General features: G+C 43.5%; 1 protein-coding gene across 2 annotated transcripts in view; it reads left to right on the forward strand.

Moving 5' to 3' along the window:
- The first annotated feature begins 1,473 nt into the window (after positions 1-1,473).
- LOC147016646 (dual specificity testis-specific protein kinase 2-like) overlaps positions 1,474-19,339 on the forward strand; it is a 169,665-nt gene continuing 151,799 nt past the window's right edge. The window contains exon 1 of one of the 2 annotated variants that reach the window (XM_085845514.1): positions 1,474-2,409. In XM_085845514.1, the coding sequence (XP_085701640.1) occupies positions 1,789-2,409 (621 nt within the window). In that variant the 5' untranslated portion in view covers positions 1,474-1,788. Of the gene's footprint in view, positions 2,410-3,038; positions 3,155-19,339 lie in introns of those variants that run through there. The other variant, XM_085845515.1, reaches the window with a different exon arrangement.

The following is a 19,339-nucleotide window of genomic DNA, read 5'->3' on the forward strand; positions in this document are numbered from 1 at the left end:
CGGCGTGTTTGCACGTACGAACGTACACTCACGGGATGAGGAATAACTGCCGACGGTTCCTCGACTCTGAGTGGATTTCAGTGAAAAATGATCGAAGCCTCGTCATCGTGTTGACACAATAATTCCTGACCTTCTGACACGTTTTTAATACTAGTACGGGCCTGTAGGTGCGTAAACGACGACTGGATTTGGGCATTTTTTCACCCCCCCATCTCTCGCCCCCTCCTCTCTCCCCCACTCTCGTTCCAGTACCCTCTCTCGTGGGTGAGGCGTGCCAGTATGTGCAGCTTCCCTCCTTCGCTCTAGTAAACGACGACTGGATTGGGGCATTTTTTCAATTAGATCGGACCAACCGTATCATAAATGGAAATAACTTGGGAAACACCTGGGAAACATACTCAGGTCCCCAGCGTCAATTGTGACGTCATATCAGACGAAGAAGAATTGTGATGCCCCCTCTCTCTCGCCCCCCCTCGCTCCCCCCCAGTCTCGCCCCTCCTCTCTCACCCCTCTCTCGTCCCCTCCTCTCTCCCCCTCTCTCGCCCCCTCCTCTCTCCCCCTCTCTTTAATTGTGACGCCCCCTCTCTCTCATCCCTCTCTTGTCCCCCTCTCTCCCCCCTTCTTTCCGCCTCCTCTCTCCCCCTCCTCTCTCACCCCTCTCTCTGTAAATGTATTCACAAGTGTATTCACAAAAAACAAACAAATAAATAAATAATCATTAATTGTGACGTCATTAGTGACGTCATAGCACCGTGTCTTGTCATTGGTCGACAGATAAATGGCCGTAACTTGGGAACCGCTCGTCCGATCGATATCAAACCTCGAAAAGGCACATCCGCGGGTCCCCAGAAATATTCCTGGCAAGTTTCAATCCGATCGGACCGGCGGTCGTCAAGAAACTGCGGTCGCAGACAGACACACACACACACACACACACACACACACACACACACACACACACACACACACACACACACACACACACACACACACACACACACACACACACACTTTGCTGGAATTATAGATAGATAATTTTTTCCACATGAAAGGTTACCAAGCCAATTGTTTACAGTCTAATTTTAAAAACCACATTAAACGTTTTTGTCCGTGTGGGTGATGCAATTTACTGTCCGTCTGTATCGTAATCAGTACATGTACAATGGGATACAGGACACAACGTGCGGTGTACCTTTGGGATTCTTCATCTTCATTTTAATTAACCCCTCTTTCGAGTTCTTCCTTTTGTCTTCTTCTTCTTCTTCTTCTTCTTCTTCTTCTTCTTCTTCTTCTTCTTCTTCTTCTTCTTCAGTTTGTACGTTCTTCTTCTTACTGTCTCGACGAAACGCTCTTTCGATAAAAAAAAAACAAAAAAAAAACGTTTGATCGACACGAAGTCATTGATTGTATGTTTATTGAACGAACACGAGGTTCCGATCAGAATGTAAATGCACGTAGTTTCTGGACGTGAGGAGCATTAAACGTGTGAAAATCGAATTATATTTAATGACTTAACGACGGCGCGGTTTGGAAGGCAATGTGAGGGGAGAGAGAGAGAGAGAGCGCGCGCGCGGTTTAAGGGGCGGGAAATCGAGACGAGGGAGTCGGTAAACTGAGGGAGATATAAGCGCGGAAATGTTGTTCGAGCCCATATCGTGCCTCCCCTAGCCTCCGTCACGTTTCCCCACACGAAGGTTCGTACGGCCTGCGTTCCTGGGGTCGGGGGTGGGGGGGGAGAAGGAGCCGCCATGGCTTCCAGTGCTGCGGCCTGAGCGGGGACACAGACGCATGGAGAACGGAGGGATAGCGCCGCGGGCCGAGCCCGGCGGCCGTGGGCCAGTGGCGAGCTCTCCTGGGACAGGCCCTTGTTTACTGCAGGCCGTTACCCACGGCTTGGCTCGACACCCCGTGACGGACCGTGCCTCTCCCGCCACCGGGTGTCCCCCGGCCGTGTCCGCATTTACCTTCGACACGGTCCGTCCCGGAATGAAATGTTCACATTCCCCACACGTTCCGCACGAGCCGATCCCGGGGGAGCCCAGGTACGATGGCGCCGACGAGCTCGGGCACGGGGTTTCGCCACGCGGGGCCCAAGACCCCGCCAAGTCGGCACCGGCGAGCGACGACCGAACGAGGACGACGGAACCCCCCGTTGGGGACCTTCCCGGCGGCCGGGTCTTCGAGCATCGGCCCAGAACCTACGGCGTCGGTGCTGCGGCTCAGATGTTTGAAAAGACCGATTGTCGGTTCGACACGACCTTCGGCTCCGACTCGAACCCGAGCTCGCAGATTCGCGGTCTCAAATCGCAAACGTGTCAGGCGCTGCTGTCCGCCGTCTCCACCATCACCCGGCTCGACGACTTCGTCTGTGAGAAGATCGGCTCGGGTTTCTTCTCTGAAGTGTACAAGGTACGGTGTGTGTGTGTGTGTGTGTGTGTGTGTGTGTGTGTGTGTGTGTGTGTGTGTGTGTGTGTGTGTGTGTGTGTGTGTGTGTGTGTGTGTGTGTGTGTGTGCGTGCGCCTTCCATTCTTGCTCGTGTCACCTGTCGCACTCCCAGGTGGCATCTTGTAGCGATTGCTCTTTAATAGTCTGGATGTTTACTCGGGACGAGGAACTTTAATCTGAATTGCAGGCTGTTTCGTGTCGACCTAGTACGTACCTTGTCCATCACACCACATCTTACTCCAATGTGTACTACGACTACTACTGTATTATTCATTGGTAAGTACCTGTTTAGCCTCCCTGTCATCCTCCACCACTGACAGACACCTTTTAACTGTGTTTGTGCTCTTCCCGATGTCGTGTTCTGTTTCATTCCCCTGCCTTTGCTATTCCTTCCTCAATTCCCCTCCTCACTCTCTCTTTTTTTTTTTTTTTTCGGTTCCATCGACCATTTGTGAAAGTGGTTTTGCTTCGCGCAGCCTTTCTCGTTGCCATGGTGATTGACGGTCCCTCTGTTGCCCTCGCCGCCGTTGTCCCACTCCACGTGACCTTGGAGGAGCCTTCCCTTCCCTTGGTGATTCACGGCTCTGGTCGGTGGTACGGACGCTTATCCTGGTATTCCAGAGAAACTGTGCAAGAGTCTCTCCATGACTCTTGTGGATTCGATTGCTCACGAAATGAAACTAGTGAAGTCGCCATTGATTGATTCTCGGTGTGTATTCCTGCTGGGTGAGGTTACCTTTTCTACACCGAGCAGTTTTGCAACTGCAGAGGTATTGCATCATGCCTGCTGGGTTGGAGAAAACTTCAGGTTTGAGGAATTGTGGTGGTAATTTGACCTGAGCTCCTGTAAGACCGATTGTTGAAGGGGCGGCGGGGATGTTTCCCCAAAAAATAAAATAATTATACGTGTGCAGTTAGTTTGCTCAACTATGGCTCTCATGACCAGCCTTATGAATTCTTCTCTTCCCCCCCCCCCCGCACCCCTCTTTTACCACAACTCTATACTGACTGATCACATGCCATGACGTGACTATAAAATGGAGATGTATGATTGTCTCGAGACTCTAGAATGTACCTTTTCTGTCTGGACTCTCCTTGTCTGAAGTCGCACCATATTTTCCCATTCACTTTTTGCCAAATGTGAAATCCAACATGTTTTTGTGGGGAAAGAGCGGGAGGGGTGCTGCAAGGCACAGCTGTAGGTTTACGAGGATACTGTTCGAACGACTGTTCCATCACTTTGTGTGCAGCTGGGTTTGCTCCCACAAAAGCTTGTCCTGCGCTTGATCGAAGCCATTACGGCTTGGCGTCTGCGGTACCAGCTGGCTCGAAGATACGCAAACGTGTCGTTTAGGTCGGATTTGTAACTCGGTGTCATGCTCACCTGAGTTTTGCACTTGGGTTTGCAGCACCTTGTCTTCCCTCGCTTTATATTTCCTCTCTCTATTGTTATTGGTGGAAATTTCATCAATAATGTATGAACGGCTTTTTATTTGTCGATTTTTTTTTTTTTTTTTTTAATTTTATTTTAACATGGAGGAGGTTGAGGAGATTGGGACCAGACTGTGCAGAACGTTGGTGCTGCCCTTGCAGTCTCCTTGGCTATTGGGCACAATCCTGGATGGGTCGCCACTCTGACACAGTATACCAGCATGCTGGTACTCATTTTGCCGACCTCGGAAGGATAACAGGCCGAGTTAACCCCACCTGGTATTCTACAGCCGAGCAGGATTTGAACTCAGGACCCCAGGATCCAAAGCCCACCACCCTAACCATTAAGCCAACACCAGGCTTGGTGTTTTACACCAGCTTTTACAACACAAACACCAGATTTTTTCATTGAAGTGGAGTATTTAGGTAGTGGGCCTTTACCTGGAGGGAATGATGTTGATTCTTTGTTTCGCAGGACATTGGCTTTGTTTTTGGAAATTTTGTTTATGCGATGCCTCTTCGTCGAGTCCACTAGTTTGTAATCTCCATTTGTGGGTCTTATAACGTGTAGCGGAGTCCTCTCAAGACTCCAAGCATCCTCTAGTTTTTGGTTTTTTTTGTGAACAAAATCATGGTATTTTGCTCCAGTGAGCACCACACAGCCCCCACTGTCACGGCTGGGCGACTCTGTTTGATCCCAAGGTGGGCGACTGTCCGGCTCTTGGCTGCGTGACTCTGTCCGACTCTTCTTTTGTGAGCCTTGAGATGTGAAGCACAATGTGCAGTCGTGCAAGATTGAAGTGACATTGGATTTTTGTCCTCTCTACTTGTTGCTGGAATGTTTGATTTCTTCAAGATTGCTTTTCTTTTCCTACCAAATCAAAGAAGTTTGTTTGTTTTTAGTAAACATGCTGCAGTTAAATCATTCCTGAGGTGCCTTTGTATTTTGATGATTGACCTGCAATGAAGGGTGAAGGAGGGGGGATGGGGTGGGACTATTAGTTATTTTCCATATTACCCAAGAATAATCAATCGATTCCCATTTTTCTTCATCATCTTCCTTTTTAACAACCCCAATTATTCCCACCTTGTGCGTTCGGGGTAGAGGGGCTTTCTGAAACTGCTCGACCGAAGGTGTTTTGGACAGCAATTTCTATAGAAATTTGTCCGGGGTTTCCAGTGACAACGCACTAACTCTTCCTGAAAGACATCGTGGGATCTTAAACATCCACCAACAACCAGTGCTGTGCTGAAGGCTCCTCCGGTTTAACGTCCATTTGATATACGGTGCACACATCAATGCCTTCCCCAACAGGTCAATCACTCGGATGACAGTTTGTGGCTGGCCCGGTATTCAAACCCAGGCTAGACATCTCAAAGGCAAGTGCGCATCTCTTGTAAGTTATCCTGCCAGCCCCAATCATTTCACAATATATTTAAAGAACTTTTTTTGTTTTTTTTAACCATTTCTTTGATCCTTTCATTTTTCTCAACCAGCCTTGGCCCTGTTTGCACTACTCAGGCCATGTGTTTGTTGCTTTCTCAAGGTCTCTTGCTTTATTCCATCCCTTCGAAGGTTGTCGTCGTCATTATCTAAATCGAGCCAGCTTGCGTGACGGGTTACTCAAACAAGAGGAGCCTCGGTTGTTTTGGATTTTGTGTGTTTGCTTCCATGACCCTTCCTTTACCTCAAGGGAACTGATAGGTGACCGCCTTATTAACCATCAGTTGTACAGACTTCACCAAGTTTCAAGGTCGAGTGCAATACGAAACGTCATGCTTAAAAATGCCGAGCTAAGAAAAAAGAATGAAACATTAACTTTGGTTTCCAATGCTTGCGTTTGCAATTTATTTTTAATTCCTCTGAACATGTAAGATTGTGACACCTTATCTCATCAATATTTAGAAACCAGACCAAAACTCAGAATTTATTTTGTGGAAGGCTGCAGGTCCGAAGTTCAGGGAATGAACGTTGTCCCGACCTGTGGTTCTGCATGTAGATATTTCTATTGCAGGTAAATGAAAATGCCTTCATTACCTCCGTCACCGATGGTGGGTGGCAGTTATGTATTCACTCCTGTTCCTGTTAGCCTGCTCACAAACAAACGGGCAATCTCAAAATGTTGTGGATGGAGCTGGACGAAACTAGGTAGACAGGTTGGGTGTGTGACAAGGTACCAGACAAATCTGGATAAGAGAATGATAACATTTTTCAGTGATTCTTCACCATTGAGAGATGGGATCAAAACTATATATAGCAGGTTATTTCAAAACATTATGGATGGCTTTGGACAAAACTAGATGGACAGATTGGGTATGTCGTGACGATGACGAACTAATTAGATTTTGGTGAAGATCCGGCCTATTTGTGGGATGCAAAACATAAACTGTTCATCCTGACGGAGATATGCGCTCTACCGAGTGCTGTTCTAGTTGAGACCATGACTTGGGTAGTGTTCTGTCTGCCTTTTGATACATTTTCACCCTGTTTTGTTTTTTTTTCTGCTCCAATTATGGTCGTGAAAGCAACGTTGGTAGCTGTTGCAGTTTGCTTGTTGCTCTCCCGTAATGCAGTTATCACTGCAGGGAGGAAAGCATCTTTACAGAGAGCAGTGCTGTTAACTTGAGAGCATTAAAACCTGAGTTATAAAAATGCATTACTTGGGATTTATTACAACATCATCGATTATACATTACATTGAATAACAGCCTTCATGCAGGCAGCCATTTTTACTTGGCAGAGTTGCTGGCGGGATACCTTTGAGCTGTCTGGCCTGGGTTGTAAGCTTGACCCAACTATAAGCCACCACCCTGGTGTTTTGTGTGCTGGGCGATACATTAATGCATGCACCGTCCTGCAGATAAAGTACGTTGTCTGAGGACCTGCCTGCCAGCACTACTGTACTTGTTTGTGGAGGCCGCGCATCCCAAGAGTAGGCGAGTTGTCACGGCATTCTGAACAAATTGCAATATCCTATCGCTTTCAGTTAAAACTCAGGCCAAGCTAGCTGGTTCGTGAAAGGCTTGTACCTGAACCCCATCGACCCCACAAAATGGGAATAATTGCACCTTTTAAAGAAGAGTTGCCGTGTAATTCGTGTTTTGCATGACTGCCAACGCCTTTTCAATGGCACTGTAACAAATTGAGATGACACTGGAATAGTAAGTGCTTACACTAAAGTATCAAACATTATTTCTTCCAGCTTAGCAATGCTCAATCCATACTCAATGGTTGGGGTCATACTTATTGAAGGTCATACAATGGGTGCTAAAATATATATATATATATATATATATATATATATATATATATATATATATATATATATATATATATATATATATATATATATGTATATATGTATATATATATATATGTATATATATATATATATATATATATATATATATATATATATATATATATATATATATATATATATATATGTTGTATACAGAATCAACGCTCATGGAAGAGCTAGAAAACTAAACAGATCAGAGAGAGTGTGGGTGTATGTATTCGGACGAAACTTTGTGGACATTTTGAGTGTATGACAAGGACGAATTGTTTCGATTTTGTTGAAGATCCGGATCTGGATGCAATAATTTTTTGAGTGATTCTAAACCATTGAGATGGAACCGAAAACAAAGTATTCCATTATATTTCCAAACGTTGTGGAAGAGTTATGGCAAAATAGGTGGATGAGTTGGTTAGGTGACAAGAACAAGCCGATTTAGATTTGTGGTTCAGATCCAGATCCAGAGCTGGTCTATCGGTGGGATACAAAAAGTAAATTGTTCAGCCTGGTGGAGGTATGTGCTCCAGTGAGTGCCATTCTAATTTGTTTGTGCGTCTGTCTGTGAGCGGGATGTCTCAAAAAGTGATGGACAAATGTTGACAAAACTTTATGGACATGTTGGGAGTGTGACAAGGACAAATTGATTAGATTTTTGTGAGGATCTGGATCCTAGAATTTTAAAGTGAATCTTCACCATTGAGAGATGGGGCCAAAAATGATATATAGCATGATATTTCAAAAAGTTATGGATGGATTTTGACAAAACTTGGTGCATGAGTGGGGTCGGTGACAAGATCGAGCTGATTAGATTTTGGTTAAGGTCTGATGGATATCACTGAACAACAAAAAATTTTTACTGGAGATGTTTAAAGTGATTTAGACTAATTTGGGTACGCTGATTTCAAAAATCATAACCGTTTTGCTGTATCACGTCAGGATTTTCAGTAACAGAAATATTCCCATTGCCTAGAAGTCAGGATTTCAATGAAATTTACAAAAATTCATTTATTTCATCATGAATGCTTCAAAATTATAGAAATTACAGAAAAACTCCACTAGAATGTAATTAAAAATGCTTCAGGCATTTGGCTTTGCGTTTGTGCTGCTCTGTGTCAGTTTCACGATGCAGGAACCAGCAGAAATCGCCCATCATGTTCGGGTTGTGCCGCCCTTGGTAACGCGTCTCCATGAGTGAAATCTCTTGGTGGAATCGCTCGCCGTGCTCGTCCGAGACTGCTCCCAAGTTGTCAGGGAAGAAGTTCAGGTGCTGGTGTAGGAAATGGATTTTCAGGGACATCCTGGAGCCAAGTTTCCTGAAGGACTCCAGCAGCTGCTGCACTATTTCTTCATAGTTGTCCGCGCGCTCGTTCCCCAAGAAGTTGTCCGTCACAGCTTTGAAGCTCCTCCACGCTGCCAGCTCTTTGGGGTTTAGAGTTGTCGGAAAAGTTTCGTCCTTCATAATCTGCCGGATTTGCGGTCCAACAAAGACACCAGCCTTGATCTTGGCCTCCGACAAGGTGTTGCCAAACTTTTCCTTGAGGTATAAAAACCCACGCCCATTCAGATCCATTGCCCGTACAAAACTTTTCATCAAGCCGAGCTTTATGTGGAGTGGTGGAAGGAAAACCTTGGCTGGGTCGACAAGGGCGACATGCTTCACGTTGTGTCGACCAGGTACATGCTCTTTTCGCTCTTCCCAATCTTTCTTCGTCCAGTGATTCTTGTCGTCTCTGCTATCCCAGAGACAAAGGAAGCACATGTATTTCGTGTAGCCTGACTGCAGCCCTAACAACAGCGCCACCACTTTCAAGTCTCCGCAGATGTGCCAGTTGAAGTCATTGTACTTGATGGAATCAAGCAGCTGCCGCATAGTCTCATAGGTCTCTGTCATGCCGAACGCGTGAGCCAGTGGGACTGATGGTTTCTCGTTGCCATTGTGGAGCAAAACAGCCTTCAAGCTGTTCTTCCCCGAGTCGATGAAGAGGCGCCAGTCTGCAGGATCGTGATCACACCCAAGTTCTTTCAACAGACCGTTGATGTCACTGCAGAATGTCATCGTGTCTTCCATCTCAAAGAACTCAGCCATGTCTCTGTGACGTGCTCTGAACAAGGATATCTTGGTGTTAGGTTCAAGTAGATTCCACTGCTGCAGCCTTGATCCAAGCAGCTCTGCCTTCGCCTTTGACAGCGAGAGATCTCTTACAAGATCATTTAAGTCTCCCTGGTTCAGAAGGTGTGATTCTTGAGTGTCGGGTTCAAAAGGTTCATCATCACCATCCTCTTCACCACTGCTTACAGCTATGTTCTGATCAGCTCGAGGTGTTGGAACGGGGTTCTCGTCATCATGAGGCACAGGTTTACGAGCAGAGACGCAGTCAGCGTACTTGATGTGACCTTTATTCTTCTTGTTGAAGCCGGCGATGCTTGTGCAGCAGAAATAACAATCATCATGATGATTCTGCGGCTCACGCCATATCATGGGCACCGCAAATGGCATGCTCGCGCGCTTGCCCACCAACCACTGAGTCAAGGTTGTGTGACAGCTTGTGCAGCAGATGTGTGGTGCCCAGCTCTGTTCTTGGTCCCCCACCTTACACCCAAAGTAGTGAAAGTAGGCGGCCTTCATTTTCACTGCTGTAGATATACTTCGCTGTTGATCTTTTTTGGTATACCGACCACAGACATAACAGAAGTTGTCAGGATGATTGGTACAGGAACGCCTACTCATCTTTATCTGAAAGAAAGAAATATAACACAAGTTAACAACAATTGTACGAAATAGACATGTTAAAGACATATGTAAATTTCATTGAAATCCTGACTTCTAGGCAATGGGAATATTTCTGTTCCTGAAAATCCTGACGTGATACAGCAAAACGGTTATGATTTTTGAAATCAGCGTACCCAAATTAGTCTTAATCACTTTACACATCTCCAGTAAAAAAAAAATTTTGAAAATTGTTGTTCAGTGTATCCAGCCTGTCGGTGGGATACAAAACATAAACTGTTTAGCCTGGTGGAGGTATGTGCTCTACCGAGTGCCGTTCTCGTTCTTCCTTTTTCATTTGCAATCTCGGTCGGTTGTTCCATTCGCTAATCAATCGTATTTTGTGGAATCCCTCGCTCATTTTGTGGAGAATCCAGATTCAAAACTCGTTTATCACATACTTGACTGTTGCTACCCCACATACGTGAAGCGAAAAGTGGGGTTGAGCAATTGGTTCATTTCCGTCCATCTATCTGTCTTGTAATCAGTTTATGATTGAGGAACAACTTCCTTAAACTGATTGTTACATCTTGATCACAAATCTGAAGACAAGTTTGCCATGTTACCGTATTTTGGTTCTGAATTCATCCCGATTGCACATGCACAAAAAGAAATGAGAGAATTTTTTTTACTCTGTCTGACAGTGAAACAAAATTTAAAATCATTCCAAACAGGAAACTTCGTTTTTATCTCGCCTGTTCGAAGAACAGAGAGCTATCGCGATACCCCCGGCGTGAGCGTGAGCGTGAGCATCAGCGTGAAAATGTTAAAGTTTTTGGCGCAAGTTATTTAGAAGCTTGCCATTCATTTAATATGTGTACTAGGATGCTGATATTTGGCATGGAGGTTCCTTTGGGGTATACTATTGGTGTAGTGAAGTTGAAATTAACAAATGATTTTTAAAAAAAAATTCTAATTTCAACCTCGGATGGTGTCAAAGCCACCCAATGCTCGCCTGTGTATACTAGACGCTTGCCATTCATTTAATATGTGTACAAGGGATGCAATGAAGTCCAAATGAAATAAATTTTGTTGGTGCACCTTTTTCAGAGACTCAATATTTGTGAAGTCAAAACGCTACATATTACTTTTTAGCTCGCCTGTTCGAAGAACAGAGAGCTATAGCGATATCCCCGGCGTGAGCGTGAAAATGTTAAAGTTTTTGGTGCAAGTTATTTCCTTTCTAATGTTTTTATCTACCACACTTTTTTACTGATTTACAATATACAAATACATATATTGCTTTAAAATTATTTGGATCAGACTTCACATTCCATGCTTTATAAAAAAATATTATTAGACTTGTCTTTTAAAAATGATAAATGCATAAACAGGTGAGCATTGGGTGACTTTGACACCAACTCTCTGGTTAACGATGTTGTAATGGACACATACAACAGACACAAATAATTAATGTAATGTGTTGGGGAGGGTAATTCAATAGACACTGGGTAAAATGGTGATAAAACCTGAAATTTATTTATTTATATGCTTTTTAACCTCTGCCATCTTCGAAGATGGATGGAGGTTACTGTTTTCACCCCTTTCTATTTGTTTGTTTGTGAACAGTATTACGGAAAAACTCCTCGACAAAACTTGGTGGGGGGGGGGGTGAGGTATGGTCCAAGGATCATGGCATTAAATTTTGGACTTGGTCCCCCACCCCACAAAAAAAAATTGTTAGAGAATTTTTTTTTTGCATTTCTACATGTTTTAAGTGATTTCCAACCCCCCCAAAAAAAATTGTTAGAGAAAAAAAAATTTTTGCAACTTTTTTTTTCAACAAAATTTCGATTTTTTTTTTTGCATTTTTACATGTTTTAAGTGATTTTCAACCCCGCCCCCACTTATTAGAACCATGCAATAGATCGCCACATTGCATGAGAGGACGTGGCATGTGAAAGGGTCGGGGAGAAGAAGATGCCGATTGACGCTGTGTTTGATGGTGATCGGTAGAGCCTCCATTTCATAAACTGTGACTCAATGTCGTCTTATTACAGTACAAGGCTGATTTCATTTTATTTTATTTATTTTTGCTGTTTTTTTGTATACATAGTCTCGGGCCGAGGCTCATGAAAGAGTTACTACATTGAATGGATGAGGACACAACAGGACAAAAGGACAGTTGGGGGGGGGGGGACACCAACAGCATGGTTGAAAACCAAGATGTAGAATCAGATTTGGAGAAACGATGGGTGTGGGGAGGAAGGAGGGGCTGGAGGGGATGCATGGATGCATATATATATATATATATATATATATATATATATATATATATATATATATATATATATATATATATAATATCTTTAAAAATCGCTATTCTATTGAAATTGAAGTTCAGTAACGTTCCTGAAAAATGCTACTAATGTCATGGCATTGCTTCATTGGGAAAAGGGGGGATTGTATTTATTTATTTATTTTTAACATGGTCTAGACTTCTGGAAAAGTTAAAATACAGAACAAATCAGGACCCAACATAACAAATGGTCAAAGGGGAAACACTTACTGCAGGGTGGAGGGAGAAAGTAGATGGGAGGATTTGTGATATGGTCCTTTTGGATATATATATATATATATATATATATATATATATTTCTCAAGATTGAAAGACATATTCTCAGTGTTTGTGGAGAGGAAAGAGGCTGCTGCCTGTCTGTCAGAAGGACGAGAGATGTCATGGCAGAGAGTGGAGTCATCAGCAAAGAGATAAAGAGGATTTTCCAGAGATTGGGAGAGATTAAGATTAGGAATAAGATTGGGCTAAGAACACTGCCTTGGGGTACTCCAGCCTTGACAGAGTGTGGTGGTGAGAGGGTTCCATTGAGAGCCACCCGTTGGCTACGAGGGTGGAGGAAGTCAGTAAGCCTTGTGTGGAGTTGACCTTGGATTCTATAGGCAAACAGTTTGGAGAGCAAGGCAGATACCAGACTGTATCAAAAGCTCGAGATATGTCCAGAGAGACGGCCCTGATATCATGTCTGATATTGAGGACCTCCATCCATTGTTGGCAGAGTAGAAGCAACTTGTGCAAGGTAGAGTGACCAGGTCTGAATCCAAATTGATGATTTGAGATTAGGCTGTTGGAGAAAAGGAAGGATTGTATGTCGACTGCAATAATGGATTCCATGATGTTGATTGGAAGTAACCTTATTGGTCTGTACTTAAGGGGATCTGTTTTTTGTGCCTTTTTACCTCTAGCACCAAAGGTGGAAGGAGGTTATGTTTTCATCCCTGTCTGTCCATGTCTGTTCGTTTGTTACTTACAAAATCGAAGATTTCTTTTCAAATATATTGGTCAGTCGATTTTGTTATTCTGTCTTTGTCTGTCAATTGCCTACATGTCACAATTCTAAACCGATCGTCATGAAACTTCACTAAGTTGTAGAGGTAGTCTCACCTGAGAAGCGTATTGATTTTGAGGTCAAATTTCTGAAATAATCATTTTTCATCCAATTGACTTGAAAATTAAACAGCAATTGCATGGTGCATCACTGAATTTGGAAACCACCTATTTTTGAGGATGATTTGGATGAAACTTCGTGGACAGGTTGGGTGTGTGACAAGGACTGATTGATTTTGATTTTGGTGAAGATCCGAATCTAGATCCAGATACGAGAATTATTTAGTTTTTAAAGTGATTCTTCACCATTGAGAGATGGGGACAAAAACGATATATAGCATGATATTGCAAAAATGTATTGGGCCCGATATGTTCTCATGGATCAGGCATTGCATGGCGGAGGTATGCGCTCTACCGAGTGCCCTTGTAGTTTATGTAATGCTGTGATGTTGGTGGATTTCCCAGCAGATGGAAGATCACTGATGCTAAATGATAGGATGAAAAGGGCAAACAGAGGAAGCGCAAGAGCAGCAGAGCAGGTTTTTATGACATGTGAGCTGATGCCATCCGGTCCAGTAGTAGTCACAGTCTTGAGTTACCAGAAACGTTTCCACCTTTTCAGGTGCAAAGGACAGAATTCCGTTGCAGTTTGGTATGACTGGGAAGGAGGGTTATGGAGAGAGCAGGGCTTGGGACACAATATTTTGAAGGAAACACAGAATTGAGGCATTCATCCTTCTCACGGGTCGAGTTTGCTGTTAGGTTTGGTTGGGTATGGGAACATGTGCCGGAGCAGCACATTGCTGCGTCCTTTTACTATTGGTACTCCAGGGACCTTTGTTTGGCCATCCCCCAGGCAGATGCCTGGCTCATCCCCATCTCCTTGAAATGCCATTCAACCTGCTGCAACCATAAGGCACGTGGTCGTCCCGTTGGCCTTCTCCACTCATGAGGCTCCCTCACTGAGAGAATCTGGTGAGCAGGATCAGTGTCAGGAAATCGAGCCACATGTCCGTACAGCCACAGCTGACACTCACGGACTATACAGGTAAGAAATTTAATTTTATTCTCTCTCAGCAACTGCTTGTTGGACACAGTCTGACTCGCAATAGCCAAGGATTCTCTGAAGAGACCTGGTACCGAAGGAGTTAAGTCTTCATCTCAGATCCTTTGTCAGAGTCCAAGTCTCACATCCATAGAGCAAGATTGGAAGCACCAAGGACCTGAAGACTCGGACTTCCGTCCTCCTGCATAGGTACTGACAGCACCACACCCCATGATCCAGTGACTCCATGACTCCCCAGGCTTGACCCAGACGTCTTTTGACCTCTAGTTCTCAACCTGCGGAGACACGAATATCACTGCCAAGGTAATTGAATCTCTCCGTGACTTCAGCATTCTCACCACCAACAGGTACAGACAAGATGGCAGCATCCAAGATGTCATTGAAAGCCTGGATCTTTGTTTTGACCCAAGAAACCCATAGTCCCAGCAGCTCGGATTCCTCATTCAGTGCCTCGATGGCCCCTCCAAGTACATCAGTCTGCTGTGGTGCCATTTGAAATGAGTTAAGGGAAGGGATGGAATAGGAGCATTCACCAGAGAACAACTTGGCAAGGCACCACCAGGTTTTAGAGTAGGGAGACAAGTTTGAAAACTAATTCTTGAGATTGGACAGATGTTGTTTTCTGAGACACCTATTTGTTGCTGGCTTGTGGAATGATCTTGGGATGCCTTCAGTCGGATTTGCCTTCCAGGACTAGAACGCAAGTTGTTTTAAAGCAAATTCTTCAGCACAGGATTCAGAGTACCATGAGCGGGATGGGTAAGGTAATTGAAGACTAAATGTGATTAATCTGTGCATAAGCGAGCAGGTTTCTGTGAAAGAATCTCAAGGCTGAATAAATATCAGCAGCGGTGGATATGGGAGACCAGTCCTGAAGTGTTAAAAATATATATAATGTATAAAAAAAACACGAATACACAGAGCTGTAAATGTGGATGCATGTCACATTTTATGAAGCTCAAATACGTGGGGTCCATGAATGACGGGGTTCCACGGTATTATACTTGGAAACAACACAGGGTGTCGTGTTCTATGAACTCCCTAGTTTATTAACATGCTTGTAATTCATTTTAAAGTAAACTGTCTCCATGTCCTTCTCCTGCACATCATTTTATGGGTCCAAGTTCCTCCATTGGCCGAAGATCAATGTATTGGTAGTCGAGGCAGGAATTTGAATCTTGTTCAGTGTGACGGTGACAATCTCCTCTTCTTTGTGAAAGATGACTCGTGAGAGCAACCATTGCTGGCAGAAAGGATCTGAGCTTAATGTGCTATCCAACAGAGGGAACATTCATAAGTGTAACACCCTGCCTGTGAAACGCCCTTGGGTGACAGTTTATAGTCTGCTCAGCAATCAAACCCAGATTAGACGGCTCGAAGGTGAGTGTACCATTTCTGACCTCTCCCATTTTGCCTTCTGATTTCTACAATAGCACTATGATTTTGGTGATGAATTTGAATATGCCCATTAATATTCCAGAACTCTGTGATGAGCACCTTGCATGTATTGAGATGGGTCTTTGGATAGACTGTCATGGCCAAAAATATTGGCACCCTTGCACGTTTTTCAAATAATGCAGCATTTCTTCCAAAAAATTGTTGAAATTTAAAAATCTTTTGGTATCCACATATGTATTTCTTTGGTTTGCAGTGGAAGAAAATTAAAAAAAAAAACCTGAAAGAAAGTACTAAATCTTAGCTTATTCCACACAGAAATCCTAAAATGGCCTGGACAATATTGGCACCTTTTATAAGTTGTTCGAAATAATTGGATTTCATACAGGTGATTCTCCTTTACTTTGGAAATTGAACTCGCCTGTGGTGAGTTGCAGGTGCCTACAATATAAAAATCACACATTCAACCGGTTTGAATAGAGAAAAGTAGTCATTCTGCTGTTTTGTGTCTGTGTGTACCTCAATGAGCATGGAGAAAAAGAAAACCAGATTTTTGTCTGAGCAGGTCAGACACAAGATTGTAGCCAAGCATGGACAATCTCAAGGTGACAAGTCCATCTCCAGAGACCTTAATGTTCCTGTGTCCACCGTACACAATGTTATCAGGAAGTTTACAGCCCATGTCACTGTAGCCAACTTCCCTGGACATAATCACAAGGAAAACGTGATCGAAGATTGCAGCGAAGGATTGTTCGAATGGTGGAGAAAGCACCTCGATCAACTGCCAAACAGATTCAAGCTGACCTTCAGACACAAGGTACGACAGTTTCAACTCGCACCATCCGTCACCAACTCGATGAAAGGGGGTTCTATGGTAGGAGACCCAGGAGGACCCCACTGCTGAGAGAGGGATGGTAAGAAAACCTGACTGGAGTTTACCAAAACACACCTGAACAAGCCAAAATCCTTCTGGGAGAATATCCTGTGGACAGATGATACCAAATTAGAGCTTTTTGGTCAAGTACATCATCTCTATGTTTGCAGAAAACAAAATGAAGTCTTCAATGAAAAGAACACCTTCCCTACAGTCAAACATGGAGAAGGGTCAGTGGTGTTTTGGGGTTGCTGTGTTGCCTCTGGCACTGGGTGCCTTGAATGTGTGCGTGGCATCATGAAATCAGGAGATTACCAAGACATTTTGGAGCACAATGTTCAACACAGTGTCAGAAAGCTGGGTCTCCGTCGAAGGTCATTTGCCTTGCAGCAGGACAATGACACCAAACACACTTCAAAAAGCACCCACGAATGGTTCAAGACAAAATGCTGGACTGTTCTGAAGTGGCCAGCAATGAGTCCAGATCTAAAACACCTGTGGGGAGATCTATATGCCTGGTGTTGGCTTAACGGTTAGGGTGGTGGGCTTGGGATCCTATAATCCTATCATATTCTGAGTTCAAATCCTGCTCAGCTGTTGAATTAATACCAGGTGGGATTGACTCTGCCTGTCATCCTTCCGAGGTCGGCAAAATGAGTACCAGCTTGCTGGTATCCTGCTTCGGAGTGGCGACCCGTCCAGGATTCTACCCAATAGCCAAGGAGACTGCTTAGGCAGCACTAACACTCTGCACAGAGTATTGTCCCAATGGATGGATGGGAGATCTGAAAATAGCAGTTGAGAAAGCACCCTTCAAATCTGGGAAAACTGGAGTCGTTTGCATAAGAAGATTGGGCCAAACTGCCAGTAAAGAGTTGTCGGAAGCTCATTCATGGCTCTAGGAAGTGCTTGACTGCAGTTAATTTTGTCCAAAGGTTGTGCTACCAAATATTAAGTCTTGGATGTCAATAATTTTATCAATGCCATTTCTTTTATTTTCTGATTTAAAAGGATATATTAAGCTCTGAATCAAAAACAAAGATTCTGTAATATTAACTGAAATAAAGAATTGTGGAGACCAAATACTTTTGTCAATTTCAACTTATTTTTTGAGAAAATTGTGAATTGTATGAAAAAAGTGCAAGGGTGCCAATATTTTTGGCCACGACAGTATAATGTCTGACGGATGTCTTGAAGGATGTCGATACTGGGTTCGATTCCCGACTTGACTTTTAACTCAGTTTGGTGCTTTGTGGGGATGGCATTGCATCATAAAGTGTGTCCTCTAGGATGGACATAAAGCCAGGTGTCCTGTCCACTGACATTATTTGGTGGCAGTTGACGATGCCACAGTGTATTTCGTGCAGAGTAGATGAGTTATCAATGGCACCCTGAACAAACTACAAATTCCTTCCCAGATCGGAACATCTGGCCCGGCTCGCCAGATCATGGAAGATTTGGACTAAAGATTCCCCTCGACCGACCCCTCATAGATGGGATTGATTGGGGCCTTTTGATAAGTAGCAGTAGCTATACTGTGTATAGTTTTTATTTGGTGGTAGTAGGGATGGGGGAGTTCAACCAAAACATTTCCATTGGTTCCCAGTAGTTATGAAGTTTTTGGGTTTTTTTTTTTATGCTCAGTTGCCGTCCCCTCTAAAAAGTCCTTTCCTTCAGCACTGGGTTGTGAGAAGTTGCTCATAGTTGAGTCTGATGTGCACTTGTTCATCAAGCAACACCACTGGGGCTTACCTTGTGCACACTTTTCAGAAGCCCAGCTTGTCGGGCACGAAGATTCCACCATTCCACTGATAATAAAAGCTGTTATTTATTGACTCCCTCTTTTAGTTGTTTGGCTTTCAATTTTGTTCTAGCATGCTCTAAATTTAATGCTGCATGTTAACATGTTTCCAGAATTTGATTTTTAAAATAATAATAATTCTTTGTTACTGGACAATTAGCAAAAATTTCAAATAAATTTGGACCAAACTGAATTAAAATAAATAAATAAATCAATAAACCAATTTCACCCACAGGGTGATCCGTATCTTGCCAAAAGGTGACCACGTGTGAATTCTTTAAGGTCGCACTGAGGTGAACAGAGCTGCTATCCACCAGGAGCGACTCCTTGAGGAATATCTGCCTACGAGAGATTCCGATGAGAATCGTTCTACAGAGTAACCATGAAAAATATGCGTTTGCCTCATAACGTCACCAAATGACGTCATAATGTCTCAAGCTTGACATATCTAGAAAGCACTCATCGAGGTGTTCAATTTGAGGTACTACACGATATGGTTCCTAAAACTTGAAAATTTGACCTTGGGGTCAAATATGTTTGACCTTAGGCGCTAACCATGAAGGTCAAGGCCAATCGCCACCAAAAATTAATCAGCTGAGTGACAGACCATGAACTATATTCCCATGAAGTTTGAAGACGATCCGATCAGAATTACTCAAAAAATAAGGGTTTCGTCGACTCCCCTGATTTGCGACAAAGTGACCTTGACCTTTGACCTTGACCTTCAAAATTTTATGCGCTGAAAGGGACCTCTATAGGCCTCTGATATGCGAAGTTACAAAAATTTCCAATGATAACTGTGCTCTGCAGAATTTTTTATACGTGATTACAAACAAAAAAAAACATACAAGCTAACATATCTTGCAAAAACTTAGTTTTGGCAAGATAATAACAATAAAAAAATGAAATGCAACACAA

The sequence above is a fragment of the Eptatretus burgeri genome, chromosome 11 (assembly GCF_056783735.1).
Source record: "Eptatretus burgeri isolate ZD-2024b chromosome 11, Ebu_testis_v1, whole genome shotgun sequence".
NCBI classification, from domain to species: domain Eukaryota; kingdom Metazoa; phylum Chordata; class Myxini; order Myxiniformes; family Myxinidae; genus Eptatretus; species Eptatretus burgeri.